General features: G+C 41.0%; 1 protein-coding gene across 1 annotated transcript in view; it reads left to right on the top strand.

Moving 5' to 3' along the window:
- The window catches only part of LOC124795679 (hamartin), a 236,520-nt gene extending 222,084 nt beyond the window's left edge, over positions 1-14,436 (top strand). The window contains exons 19-20 of the mRNA XM_047259760.1: positions 10,139-10,378; positions 13,628-14,436. Coding sequence (XP_047115716.1) covers positions 10,139-10,378; positions 13,628-13,705 — 318 coding nt within the window. The 3' untranslated portion in view covers positions 13,706-14,436. The remainder of the gene's footprint in view (positions 1-10,138; positions 10,379-13,627) is intronic.
- Positions 14,437-15,654: the final 1,218 nt, after the last annotated feature.

Below are 15,654 nucleotides of genomic sequence, written 5' to 3' on the forward strand. Positions count from 1 at the left end.
CACATCACGCATGTGATCCATCAAGCTGCTGATCTATCCATACCAACGTCTTTTGGTCCTCTTCAGAGGCGGCCTGTTCCTTGGTGGACAGAAGAGTGCCATCTAGCCATCCGGGACAGGCGTGTGGCTCTTCAACGGTTTATACGCCGCCTGACAGTGGACTCTCTCAACCTTTCGAATTGCGAGAGCCAAGGCTCGCCGCCTCATTAAAGAGAGCAAAAAGCAGTCATGGCATGAGTTCCTGAACTCCATCAATCGTTCCACTTGTTCCTCAAAAGTGTGGGAAGTCATCCGGAGGATTTCCGGTAAACACAGCCGTTTACCGATAGCCGCAGTGTTGAACCAGGGGTGCCTCCAAACAACCTAGAAACATTGCTCAGACGCTGGCCGACCCTTTTGCACAAACTACTGCCAATGCAAGCCAGGATCCAGCATTTTGTCACTACTGTGTGACTGTCTAGAGGGAAAAGTTGGACTTTAGATCGAACAGTTCTGAGACCTTTCTCAATGTGGGAGCTCAAATTGGCATTGACTGAGACTTCTGACACTGCACCCGGTCATGACCACATCCAGTACTGCATGCTTCGACATCTGCCAGCAGCGTCAAAGAAAATCCTCCTTGAATGTTTTAATCTAATATGGCAGACAGGTGTCTTCCCCAACCTGTGGAGGGAGGCAATTCTAATCCCTCTCCTCAAACCAGGAAGGGACCACACATGTCCCAGTAGTTATCAGAGTATCGTCTTGACGAGCTTTGTAGGAAAGACACTAGAATGGATGGTTTACCGTCGTCTGGTCTGGCTCTTAGAGACAGCCAACTCCTTAGCTGCTCTCAATGTGGATTCCGAAAGTTTCGGTCCACGGTTGACAACCTGACCCTCCTAGAAGCGGCAATTCAGCAAGCTTCCTCCATCAGCATAACTCTATTGGCATATTCTTTGATATCAGTAAGGCCATGATACTACTTGGAGACACAGTATTGTCACACAACTGCATCAATGGGGCTTTCTTGGCCACCTCCCCCTTTTCATTCGTTCTTTCCTGTCTCAACGGTTTTTTCGGACCTGAGTTGGTCACACACTGTCTGATCAATTTGAGCAGGAGAATGGTGTCCCCCAGGGCTATGTTTATGTTTTGAGTGTTACCCTCTTTGCCATCGCCATTAAAAGTATACCATCTACAGTAAGGAGTAAGGAGTCCAGTGCCGTTCTCCTTATTTGTGGACAACTTTGTTGTTTTCTTTTCCTCCTCCAGTGTTGCAATGGTGAGCTGTCAGTGCGGTGGTTGGAAGAGTGGGCTGCGAAGATGAGTTTTCAGTTTTCTGCCGATAAGTGTGTGTGTGTGTGTGTGTGTGTGTGTGTGTGTGTGCGCATTTTAATGGTTCTCATCGTCCTTTTAATTTGCCTGCCTTGCATATAGGGGACACTATCCTACATTTTAAATACACAGTGTGGTTTCTGGGCCTCATTTTTGACTCCAGATTGTCACAGTTGCCACACCTGCAAGACTTGAAAGCCAGAACCATGAAGGCACTGAACATCTTCAAGTGCCTTAGCCACTGGTCTTGGGGAGCGGACAGGGCGCATCTTCTCCAGTTTTATTGGGCTTTTGTGTGTTCGCAGCTGGACTATGGGTGCACGGTTATGGGTCAGCGAGGTCCTCTTATTTGCGGATCCTTGACGCTGTCCACCATGCAGGGATTCAACTGAGTAGTCCCATACCCAGCCTCTGTGCTAAGGTGGGAGAACCGCCACTTACCATCTGGCAGCAGCTCCTGTTGGTGTGCCAGGCTTGTTTTCTTGCAGCTCCAACGCACCCGCTCACCATATTGTTGCTCGTCCGTCTCTGGAGTGCGTTTTTTACAACTGTCCATGAGCCATGATGCCATTAGGAATCCGTGTGCAACATGTGCTGGAAGTCCCTTGGTGTGGAGCCTGTACAGCCCCAAATCCAGGGTTCTAACTGCCTGCCACCCTGGATACTGGAGAGGCTCAGAGTGATTTTAGATTTGGTGTGTTACAAGAGAGATTGCACTCCTGCCACCATTTTTAATGCAACATTTTCTACCATTTTATCCGAGCACCAAGACTATGTAGCTGTTTTATGGATGGGTCGAAACAAGGAGGATTCTGTGGGTTGCTCTTGTTTTTCCAGATTTTGTCTTCAAGGTCCAACTGCCTCAAGCATTTACTGCCTTTGATGAGAATTGTCTGCGATCTTGCGGGCACTGGAGCAGGTGAGATGCGCTTCCCGTCCTAAATTTCTTGTCTGTTCCGATTCACTAAGTGCCCCTCACTCATTGCAATGTTTGTATCCAGCAGATAAAATAGGCCATAACATCCAGGATACCCTCCTCCATCTACAATGACTGGGGAAAGAGGTGGTTTTCTGCTGGGTTCCAGGGCACATCGGCATTGCTGGGGACGAAAGGGCAGATATCGCAGCCAAGGAGGTGTGTCTCGATCCGCAAGTATTTCAGTGTGTCATCCCCCTGCACACACTCACCTTGCTATTGAGCTCATGAGTCATGCATCGGTGGGAGGATGAGTGGCTGTAAATGACACAATAAGCTCCGTTTAGTGAATCCCACAATGCGAGTCTGGTGTACTTCTTTCCAGCCCCATAGACAGGACGAGGTTCTCCTCACTTGTCTTCGGATAGGCCACAGTCCTATTATGCATGGCTTCCTGCTCCGGCGAGAGGACCCTCCAATGTGTGGTACTTGTGGCTTCCAGGTCACTGTGTGCCACGTTTTATTGGACAGCGTTTTATTTTCTGGCCGGGGGGCCGCAGCTGACTTGCCGGCAGATATGCCATCTCGTTTAGGAAATACTCAAACAAATGTGGTTAAAATTTTAAAGTTCTGTGACTTGTCTGTGTTTTTACCAAGATTTTAGGGAGAGATTCTTAATTTGTTTACAGGATGACTGGCTCATCCAGCCACCAGCCAGTAACAATTTCCTGTGGCATCCTTGACACCTCTTTCTCGTTTTTCTTACATTTTATTTTCTTATACAGCATTTTTCATCTTTTCCCCCATTCTTTGCTTGTATGCTTCCATTTTACTAATTTTGTCCACATTTGTTTCTTTTAATGTGTGTCATGGCGCAGATGACCTCGACGTTGAGCACCCATAAGACACACACACACACACACACACACACACACACACACACACACACAGAGAATAGATAATAGTGCTATGGAGATACTTCCAAAATTTTTGAAAGTTAACAACAAAATGCATTTGGCTAGATTCATTCTTTCCACTGATCGATTTGCGGAAATGTTGTGTCATTAACAGGCACACACACAAGAGAAAGAGAAAACTTGCTAGCTTTTGGAATCAGTCCATTCTCACACTACATATTGCTGGCTGGATGCACAATTCCATGACTGCAGTTCTGCAGGTGGGCTGGATGAGATCGGTTTTGTTGGGTTGGATGGAGTGGGTTGAGGGAGAGAGAGGCAGGGAGAGGGGTTCGGGGTGGCAGCCAGCAGGGAGAGGGGTTAGGGGTGGCAGCCGGTTTGCTGGCTAGGAATGCTGGGTGGAGGGGTGGCAGGTGTATGGGCTACGCATGTGATACGTGGGTGCTGGAGCTGGTGGGGAGCAGGAACAAGAAGGTGCTGTGAATTGGGAAGGGATGACAGGTTAGAGGAAGGGGAAATTGTTTGGTGAAGGTTGTGGAGTCAGTGAGTTAATGGAGATTGAGACCAGGAAGGCTATGGGAGCAAAGGATGTGGTATGAGGATAACTCCCATCTAAATTCAGAAAAGCTGATGGTGGAAGGAAGGATCGATCCAGTGGCCCGAATAGTGAAGTATCCGTTGAAATGTGCTTAGCTGCATGTTGTGCCTCTGGATGGTCGACTTTGTTTTCCGCCACAGTTTGATGGTGGCCATTGATTCTGGTGGACAGTTGGGCAGATTGGGCTTGCACTTGGACCTTCCACAGGAATATAATCCCTATGGCAAGAAGTTGGGAATGGGTGAGACACAGTGGAGTGTTCCATATGTCTGAAATGGACAGTGTGTCATTATAGTGAGGTGTGGGAGATGCATTGAGTGGTTCTGTGATGGACCTAAGGATTTCAGAAGGAATTGGAGGCTATGTTGGACTTCAGAGATGGGATCTCTCTGGCAAAGCCTGTAGGTGCAGTAGTAAGACAGTTGGCAGAAGACTTATCTCAGATAATTAGTGTGATTCATCATGGCAGTGGTGGAGCCTTTGTCTGCAGGGATGATAATTAGGTCAGGGTATTTTTTACAGTTGTGTATGGCTGTACATTCTTCTGCTGAAAGGCTAGGGGTCTTGAGATCATATCTTGGGCAGGGCGGTGAGGCCATTTAGGAGGTAAGAAATTCCTGGGAGGTGACCTTCTGAAATCCCTAGGCCCATCTGAGACTCTCCCAAGTCCATGCCCCTCCTCCCTCTGCACACCCACCTTCACTTCCTTCCCCAAGATCCATAAACGTGACAAACCTGGACACCCCACTGTAACTGCTTATTGTGCTACTACTGAAGAATTTGTGCTCTTGTTGACACACTTCCAATTAATTGCTTGAAACCTTGCTTCTCAAGTCAGATACTACCACTTCCTTCACTGAATTTGCACCAACTCCACCCCTTTACTTCCTGGATCCCAAGTCATGGTCATTGTTGCCTATACACCAACATCCCTCAATAACTGTAGCTATCAAACATTACCTCTTCCAATGTCCTTCAGACTACAAACCCATTGCATCATTCCTTGTACACCTTACTAAGTATATCTTGACATTACCTCTCAGTTGAGGAGAAAATGCACAAACAAATCTACAGCACAGCTATGGGCATAAACATGGCACTCTCCTTACACCATCTGTTTTATGGTCCATCTAGAGAACACATTCCTAGCCTCCCAAAACTCCAAAGTCCCATGTGTGGCTCAGGTTCATTGATGTTATCTTCATGATCTGGTTTCAGGCCTTCAGGCCTAAGGCATCCTGTCCTCGTTCCTTCATAAAGTGAACATCATCTCTCCCATGTGCTTCACCATGTCCTCCTTACCCTAACATACTACCTTTCTGAATGATGACTTCCACCTCTCTGACAGTTCCATCCACATCTCTGCCAATGTTAAACCCATTAACCACCAACACTACCTGCATTTTGACAGTTGTCAAAAACCCCTGCCACCGGCCTTGCCACCTGTCGACTGATTATCTGCAGTGATAACTCCCTTGCCCATTATGCTGAAGGTCTCATGAGGGTCTTCACAGATAAGACGTAGCTGTGGATGTACTGTTCAGTTCCGCTAATTATACTACGAGGACTTCTTGCTGTCTGCAGATGGTTGAGAGTTTTTAGAGACCTCACAACTACGCCAGCTCACTACAAAATGACATAACTGCTTTTGAAAGAACTCATCTGTATTTTGTTCCTCAAGTAAAGCCACTACACAGTTAGTTGAACTGAACTCACATTTAACTCGAGGAACATACGTGGAGAGAATCTTATGACATCACCTCAGAGTAGATAGTCAATTTATATATCACCGTTAAAACATTTCAATTGTTTTCTTGGGCATTGATGTTGCAGAAAGTGCCCCTTTCTCTCTGCTGTTCAAAACATTGCCAAGCCATGACGTGAAAACATAAGCGACCCCTTCACAGCTGGTGGAGATGCTCATTGTTGCACATTGCTAATGTCCTGTGTCTGCACTTTGTTCATCATTTCTACAGATATCAACATAAAACACTCACAGTTGCGTGTTTGCTATCTACCAAATAATTAAAATACATTCCCTACTTGCATATTTCATTGTGCGTGGAGGGTAACGATGGAACATGTTATTCTGGAAAATCTCGTATTGTGCTTAAACGTCAACCTTTGGCAATTGTTTGTTGCATAAAAAATGTGAAGTTTGGCATGTCACATCCAGTTACCTACCTGGCCAAGTAATACATTGTCTTGTCAATATCAAGTTTGAGTGGAGGACATCTTTACATAGCCACGAAGTGGAACAGTCAACGATTTTAGTAATAAAAACACAGATCATTCAAATATAGGCATCTGAAATTGTGTAAGGATTATCAGATAAAATAGGTGTTTCCTAACAACAAATGTCCTTGTTTTGGCCACATCGTTAGGTCTGGTACTTTCATACCTACGGAAAAAATTACTCTCCTTGCTCTCTTCAGCCATTCAGTGTACTTTCGAAATGCTACATAATTTAGTCACTACTCATTGCCTGATCCAAACTGCTGAGAATTAGTTTACCTTCTCAGCTACTATTTGTTGCTGTATGTGAATTAAATTTGATATTGTTTTTGAAAACTCTTGATTTCGTAGGACAAACCACATAAGCAGTCTCTGATGCACATGGCTGGGTTAGACAAATATGGTTTTTGGTGTCTTTAGTTTTTTCACGTTTCCCCGAGATTGACTAACATTAAAAATCTGTCATGGGCACTCATTTCATAAATGCATTGCCATGGAGTGTGTGCTGTTGGTGGCTATGAGTTCAAATAAGCCTACCGTATTTACTCGAATCTAAGCCGCACTTTTTTTCGGTTTTTGTAATCCCAAAAAACCGCCTGCGGCTTAGAATCGAGTGCAAAGCAAGCGGAAGTTCTGAAAAATGAAACTTCCTGGCAGATATCAGCGCACACTCCGCTGCAGAGTGAAAATCTCATTCTGGTTCTGAAAAATGTTGGTAGGTGCCGCCACAACTAACTTCTGCCGTCGAATATATGTAGCGCTACACAGGCAAGCTTTGTAGGCAAAAAGATAAATACTGGCGCCAAAACCGATGCGCCAGTAAAAAGAAGAAGGGTGCAAGACAAGCTTTTTTTCTCTGCCCCGAGTTTCGACCACTGCATTTTCATACATTATCCAACGAAGTAAATACAAATTCCGTATTGTTCATCTTCGAATGTAGCAGAATTTCAATGTACTACGAAAATCCGACTGGCAAGACTGTTTGGAATGTTTGTCAATATGGCCAACTCTACGTTCTCAATTTTTTCCTTCCTGTGAGAAGAGATGGTTGCTAATAGGAACCTGATGAACTGTGAATCACATGCAGTATTCTCTTCACTGTAAGAATAATATGAATATAAACATTTTGCCATGTATTTTTCATGTTTGCTGCTATCTCGTTTAAATCCTGTCTGCCTAATAAACTACGAAACTAGAGTGAGACAACAGCAAACGCGGAATAAAATACGTATCGTGTCATGTTTATATTCGTATTATTCTTATGCCTAATAGTGATACAGTCAGGAATGAAGCACTGCAACTGACTAGATTTTTAAACCTAAGATGACTAATTTCTGTGCAGAATTTCATGTACTAAAGAAGCGGCCGCAAAGATTTTCAAACGGAGAAAAATTTTCACCTAACTCTCGTTCAGAACATGTTCTATCATACGCAGTCTATTATTTGGTTCTTGTTGATCATTATCAAAGAAAGCAGCAGTGTAAGTAACAACGAATAGTAGTCTCTTGCCACTGTTTCGCTAATGAGAAGATTCCTCTCTTTTTTTTTTTTTTTGTAAGTGGCGGTAGCACGCACAAAAGCAAGCCATGCTGCGAGCCGCGACAGGCCGTAAACACACACTATCAGAATGCGACAAACAATGCATGACACAGTACAGTAATGCATTTTCAGCTTAAGAATGACGTAAACACCTATAACAAAGAAAACGGCAATTATCGGATCGAAGCAAACTAAGCAATCGATTCAAACCAGACGGAGCATGTGAAAAAGGAAGGGTACCCGAATAAATACGGACGGAGCGCCTGACGCATAGCAATGGCTACCTGGTAAAGCTTAACTACTATGCTTACGACTCGAACCAAACTACTGTAGCTGTATCGTCATTCATTCGACCTAAATTGTGTCTCATATTACAATGGACCAACTTTGTTTTGATTTGGAGGTGCGGCCTAAAACTTTTCTCTCCCCTTGAATTTCGAGTCTAAAATTACAGGTGCGGCTTAGATTCGGGAAATTTTTTTTTCCTTTATTTCGAGTCTCATTTTTCAGGTGCGGCTTAGATTCGAGTAAATACGGTAGTTAGAGATGATGGATTCTGTGTATCACTTATCAGAAAAACGCTTAAAATATTGAGTTTCTGCCAGTCTCATATCAGTCTGTTTCTGAATCCTGTTGAAAGATTTTTGTGCTGACTGCTTGAAATTTCTTAAACTCTTTAATTGGAAATCAAGTTTCATTAGTCAGTCAGCTGTTATTGTTTTCATGTTTGACAATTTGGAATCCGAGCTATTCAGGACCAGTAAGCTCTCTCTTCTAGTGAGTATGACAGAGAATGTGCTTCAGTGTTACAAAAATTTCTCGTGCTGCAGCACTCAATTGGAAGGTGACTATACATACTATTTACTTTTATGCTATAAAGTATGTGTTTGTCTGGTTAATTAAAACAAAACAAAAAAACAACAAAGTTAGGTTAGACTCAGTAGACTCCTACCCTAGACTCAGCACACTCCCAGCTGACAATTAGGTGATATTTCGCAGACTATATATATGAAGATCTGCAGTATTCTGCTTGGGTATTTTGGTATCTTATCTGTTTTTATATAATATCAAATTAGAGAAAAGATAGTAGTTTGACCATTTGTTGTTACAGTAACTTGAAACTCCCATTATGAAAAAAGGGGCGAGTTTTCATAATCTCTAAATGCATTACTATTTCTGTTTTTTTTCTGTACACGCCTGTGTTACTAGCCCAAGCTTGGTTTTCCTTTCTCTTTAGCTGATATGAATTTTTTGCTTATTACTAGTGGTTTGAGATTTTAATTTCTATGACTGTTTTTATTGTTTACTATTCAAGATTAGTCACCTTCAGTTAGTTCTGATACTTGTAGGTTATATAATTCTAATGGGTTCACTCAGTTGTAGTTCCCATGTAGTGCAGAAATTTTAGTGTCTTCCTCTCTTTCCGTTAACAAATAGTTTCTTCACTTGGCACCATTATTTTGGATGATGTTGCTTCTATTTGTTGCTCAGCCAAGGTATAAACATTCATTTACCATCAACAAAAATATATGTGATAAAATCAGCTCCCAAGAAGTGAAAATTTACTGTAGTAAATTATCATGATAAGCATTGTCACAGCAATCTCCTCTGTGTATAAAAGGAAATGTTCTGACTGATTTTCACTGACTCACCATCACCCAGCCCAAACCCAACCATGGAAACTTGAAATTTGGTGAGGGTGTTGACCTTACACTGCAGGCATTCTTGAATAAGGTGTTTTTCGAAATTCGACCTCTAAGGAGGTGAAATATGGGATGAAACATTTCTTTGAAAAATGGTGCTATTAAAGTGATGTTGAAGCTAGAACTATGAAAATTGGCATTTGGTTTATCTGTTAGGAATTAAAAAAAAGTTTGAGAATATTTTCAAATTCAAGCCCTAAGGGTGCAAAATAGAGGTTGAAAGTATTTTTAAAAAATTAATCTTTATTTAGGAATTACCAAAGTATTTTTAAAGCTACATCTGTTAATATTCTTGTTTGATTTCTTGGTTAGAAATAAAAAATGTGCGTTGAGGGATGCTTTTTTTTTTTCTACAGAAATATCACCAGAAGAACTCGATAGGCAGAATTAACAAAAACATCTGATTCCAGCTATCAGAATCATTTTTTGTTCAGAAGTACATTCAGTAAAGACCCTGGTTCTAGGGCCTTAATTCGGGTGAAAAGTTTAGAAGGTGTTGCAGTTTGTGAACTAGATCAAAGAAAGCTATTTAACAGTTATCATGACAAATCGGCTTTGTCAGAATTGCGTAGGAAAAGAAGCACTTCCTTAAATACATTAATTTTTCATTATACACTGTGTGTTAAATTATTTTTGTTGTAATTACTATGCAAATGTGAGCGAAACAGTGAACGCTAAGCTAACAAATGTATTTATCTCTATAGTTAATTAACCCATTATGTCACTCTTGTGAGTGATCACATTTAAGAGTTTGTTCTAACCTCTTCATTGACTAATGATGATGTACCTCATGTGCATGTGCCACAAAACTAATAGATGAAACACTTAAATCTACCTCTCCAAATTGCTTTACTTGCTTAATTTAATACAAACATTTCTTCTATGATTTAATGCATTTATTTCTTCATAACAGGCAGTAGAGAGCAAATACCAGTCACAGCGTGCCATTAATCAGAAACTGGAGGAATTGGTGCTTCGGTTACAGCATAGAGTGTGTGAGCTGCAGGCTCCTCCTGGAGGTGGTTGTCGTATCACTGCATCACCAGTTGAACCTAGCTCACTGTCACCATTGGCTGAGTCATTAGGATCTCCTGCACCCCATTCTCTCTCTGCCATGATGGCAGCAGAAGCTCTGGAAGTAAAAAACTTGCAGGTGAGGCTAGCAACTGCATCTAAAGTATTTGTGTATTTACAATACAACAGATTTATTGAAATGTGAGTAATAGTAATGCTATATACCTGTATACATAAATTTTTATGTTGAAAGAGGTTACTCACAATTTTGAGTTTGTCATCTATTATGCAGTTTCTTTAATGTGTTAAGTCCACCATATATGCATTATAACGGTGATGAAAATAAATGCTACAAGCACATTTTAATTATTATTTGCAGCCTTGGTGACTTCTAAAGCTGTTAGACATCAACTGTGTTAACCATTTACACATTGGCCACCTGTGCTCAGAGACCATTTTCCACTTGCATTGATGAAAAATGCTAATTACATAATGATAACTAGGACAAGTTTTGCAATAGGAGTAGTAGCAACAAGCAACACACAGTATGTGAAGTATATAGCAGAATGACATTGCTCTCCTGTACCTCAGTAGGACATCATAAATAGAAGTCAGAAAAGTTGAGAGGGACATTGCTTTGGGAAGAACTTAAGAGTAGAACTGTCATTTTGGATCATTTGTTGAGAAATCATAATTTTAACAAAGAGCTGGGCCAGAAAGCATCAGCAAGCTTGTGTTTCAAAATAAACGCATCTCAGTTCTTTTTAAGGGAGTCGTCAGTTTCCAAGATGGCTGAGATTGTATAGAATGCAAATAAACATTGATGCAACTGATCATCATCAGTGTTGAGTGCAGCATATTCACTAACCCAATGACAGTGTATGTATTTAACCACTTTTGGTTTGTGGACAATTATGAACATAGATAGTCCCCCCCCCCTTCCCCCTCTGTCTCTTCTTATTCTTGCCTGCCCATTGCCCCCTTCTCTCCATCAGTGCCACATTCATGTGAATGACCAAGTGATCCAATCATAGATATTTCTTTTCTGACCATTATTTGCATTATATGTAACTCCAGCTCAACCATATTGCTGAACATGTTGTCCACAACACTGATCACTTCAACATCTGCTTCAGACACACACACACACACACACACACACACACACACACACACACACAAAACACAAACACACTCAGTGTGCCCGCTTCCCACTTCATCCCACTTGCCTCCTACAACTGTTTCACAGTATTGAAGTGCCTTTTATTGCAAGTCTCCCCAGCCCTACTGTCTCACACGTTTGGGGAATGGAGAGCAGGGATGCTTGCCTGAATGAAAGCTACTATCCTAATTGTGTTCTTAAGATTTGTCTTTCAGTTCTTGAAATGTAGTAAGAGTTTTTGGTTGCAGCACAGAGTCCTATATCCAAAACTTTTCCCCTCCCCTCTTCCCTTTTGCATTTTATACATTGGAGACATAATCAAAAAGTTATAATTATCACGATGAAAAAATAACTTTTAAAAAAGATTTTTATTCATTTAAGAATTCAGTTTTGCAGTACTGGTCATGTTATATTTCTACACTGCTAGAACAACTAAGACAGAATGTCACAGTCTGTTGGTAGAGTGGAGTATCATGCAGTAATTTGTTTTTGGGAGGAGTACAAATATTGCGGCCATGTCAGATCACGTCATGTCGTATGACTTCAGCTGCCTCTCTTGGCCTCACACAGTTGCAACATTTCCGCTGCTCCTGAAAATGAACTATGCACAGAAAGCCCACTTCTATGTGGAGCTACTTTGGTTTGGCTCCTCTTGCGGCATGCTACAGTACGGGGGTACAGGGCTTTCAGTGTGTACCAGCGGAGATCATATTCTTCAAAGAAGGTGTGAGGGGCAATCATGGAGTTCCAATCATCTCTAAAAATCTTTCCCCCTAAGGTAGTCTTTCCGCTCCCGGGATTGGAATGACTCCTTACCCTCTCCCTTAAAACCCACATCCTTTCGTCTTTCCCTCTCCTTCCCTCTTTCCTGATGAGGCAACAGTTTCTTGCGAAAGCTTGAATTTCATGTGTGTGTTTGTGTATGTTTGTGTGTCTATCGACCTGCCAGCACTTTCGTTCGGTAAGTCACATCATCTGTGTTTTTAGATATATTTTTCCCACGTGGAATGTTTCCCTCTATTATATTCATCTCATCTTTGTTTTTAGATATATAACTGAGTTTTTAGAGATGATTGGAACTCCATGATTGCCCCTCACACCTTCTTTGAAGAATATGATCTCTGCTTTGAAGCACACTCCATTCTATTTTGTTGATAGTACTTAACAATTCCTTTCTTTTCTCTTTGTTTTCTTATTTATTTTTGTCTTACATATATTTTTTACATTTGCTATCAAATACATAATTCATAAGATTATTTTAAGGCTCATGCATCTGGGTAGCACTATTTAACTTTGATCAATAAAATTTATGTCTATCAAAATGTTGGTGTTTAAATCTGTAAATTGATGAGTGCTCATACTTCTATTTGGTCAAAAGATTGCTCATTTGGCAACTTTTTACTTCCAAAATCTGGGTCCTATGAACTGATAAAAAATTTTAGTGTCAGAAACACTGTTCGTGTGCTGTTGGACGTATAAGTATTACTAGGAAATCCAGTGTACATTCTCATTTGTCAATCCATTTTTATTGCATAATGTTGCTGGAAGGCCTTTGGATTATGGTTCAACTTTTTCAGGCAGTTATTTTGAAATTTTATCAGCCATTTTCTGAAAATAATCTCTAATATGGCTCTTTGAAGAGACAAAACAACAGTCCATATACTATTGTGTGTAAATTAATTTGTCCAGTGATGAACAATTTTGAGTGAAGGTGAACAGCTTCACTGAACTTCCATTCACTCAGTATGTATTTGAGTCTCAATCTGTCATTTTAAATAAAAATGTCTTATCATGCCATAATATTCATTACCCTGTACAACAATTTTTTTGAAATCAGACAGGTAATACGACTGCAACAAAAAATTGTGCATGCTGTCTGTTTAAAAGGATGGTGAGGAGGGGTTCCTCATATTGTGGGGCCTGCATTCCAATCAAAAGAAGAGCAGTTACATCTAGCTCTCGGTGAGATAACAATGAAACATTTATGTTGTGATGCCCAAAGTAGACGAAAACTGACCAGGTTATGTGCAAACTGTCATGGACATTTTTCTCCAGATATCTTACAGCAAACATTTTTTTAAGTAATAGGAATATTTTGGTTTCATTTTGGAGTAAGCAGTCAATTCCCAAATAAACTAAGGTAACACAGACTGAACATTCCCCAAAGTAAATTTTGAAACAGCAGCACCAGTGTCACATATTCATGTCTGTGCTATTGTTTTCCAGCTTATTGTCCACGATCATGAGAAGTGCCCAGATGATCATCATCCTCAGGAAAATAAGGACAGTGCTGAAGATGGCTGACAGTTTGTGATGGGTTGCAACTTCTGTTAATGCAGTTTGTCAAATCCAACAAGAGGTTTCTTACTTAAGTCTCAGATAGGTAGCTAGGGAGTCTCTCTGCCTGTAACAATTGTGATATTTAGTTTTTTGTCTGTTGGCATCTCCAGACATACACAAACAGTTTGCATTCCCTACAGGAGGGTAGCCATAACAAGGAAACATGCTAAGAGAATGTGCGGAATAGACTGAAAAACAGTGTTTTTCTCATTCATTGTTCTACTGTGTCATTGCCACTCTGTCAATGTGATAAGAGTTTGTTGCTTTGTTGATGTAACACACACTTCTTGTATGTTTACCAAATTATCACAACTGTTCACTGTTAGCAACTGTTTCGTTTGTAAAATGACAGTGAATTTAAATGAATGAAATACGAGAAATTGGTGTATGTGTCTCATCGTTATCAATGTAGTACACAAATTTCACCAATGAATAAAACTTTTTCAGTCCTGAACCACTTACGATATCTGTTGTGCTGCTTCTGGCTTTGAGTGAGTTTGGTAATACTCATTGTAATGTACCATTAAACTGCGCCATTTCTTTTGGCGAGTATTTCGTAGCAGCAGGAACGCTCTTATTCTGCTGAGTATATTTCATTATTTCTTATGTGAAAAACCAGACATCTTAATCGAGATGTAGATTTATGAATGCAGAATACTTGTTATTGTGATGTAAGATATATTGTGTTTGGAGCTTGTACAATTTTACAATAAAATGTTAATAATGAAAGTTCTTTGTGTACTTTCTTTGATTTCAGGTAATCTGTGAATGTTTGAATACGAGAACACAGGAAGCTAATAATCCTTAAACACTGTGCACAGTAACAAATTTTCAACAGAATAATTTGTCATTGTTTGCATATTTATGCTTGTTCAAAATAAAATTCTTTGGATAACTTAGAGTGATCTTAGTGAATTTTTAACAATAATTTGGTGATTTACACAGATGGATGCTTGAACAACTGAACTGAGCAACTTCAAAGGGAAAAAAACCACCAGTGTGATTACAACTCTCTCGTGATTGTGTGTGCCGAGCATGAAGGAGAGCTGTCTTGTTTCCTATTGAACACTGATTACAGTTGCTTACTTTGTTTTTTTCCATAGTTTCTTATGCACATTCATTTTGCCTAACTCAAGATTGATCCCTTTTTCTAGGCTTGACCTCTATTCTTCTAAACTTTGACAATGGTATGAGCCATGTGAAAGGAGGTTACCAAATGTGTCACACAGTCCACCCACTGTGCAATCAGATCTCAAATACATTTTGTGTGAGTGGATGGAATTAGCTGCCCAAAACCTGACAGGTTACGCTGTCCGTTGTAAGGGGATCACACATTCAGCCGACGACGGTTCAATTCCGCGTCCGGCCGTCCTGATTTAGGTTTTCCGTGATTTCCCTAAATCACTCCAGGCAAATGCCGGGATGGTTCCTCTGAAAGGGCACGGCCGACTTCCTTCCCCATCCTTCCCTATTCCGATGAGACCGATGACCACGCTGTCTGGTCTCCTTCCCCAAACCAACCAACACATTCAGCCCCCATGACAATTCAGGGAATGAATAGTTGTGCCAGTGCTGAATACTCCCCAGGGGCATGAGGAACTTGGGGACAATTGTTTCCAGGCCAGACAGACATTTTTGTGGCAGGGTGGCTATATCCTTGAGGAGAACCCTCAGTAAAAGTGGATTGCATCATGTCACATGATCCACAATGAAAAGGATCAAACTTTCTCAAGCCGGTGGTCACAATCCCCCATGAATTTCATTTTACAGACTCGACTGATTCAATGCAGAAAGATATGACCTGAAGACTTTTCCTTCTCTGCCCACACAAAGTGAGAAAAGTAGATTTGAAACTAATGGTGAGAGCACTCCTTATTGTACCTGAATGGATGGTATGTCTTCTTTGACCACAA

The sequence above is a fragment of the Schistocerca piceifrons genome, chromosome 4, assembly GCF_021461385.2.
Source record: "Schistocerca piceifrons isolate TAMUIC-IGC-003096 chromosome 4, iqSchPice1.1, whole genome shotgun sequence".
Taxonomy (NCBI): Eukaryota; Metazoa; Arthropoda; class Insecta; order Orthoptera; family Acrididae; genus Schistocerca; species Schistocerca piceifrons.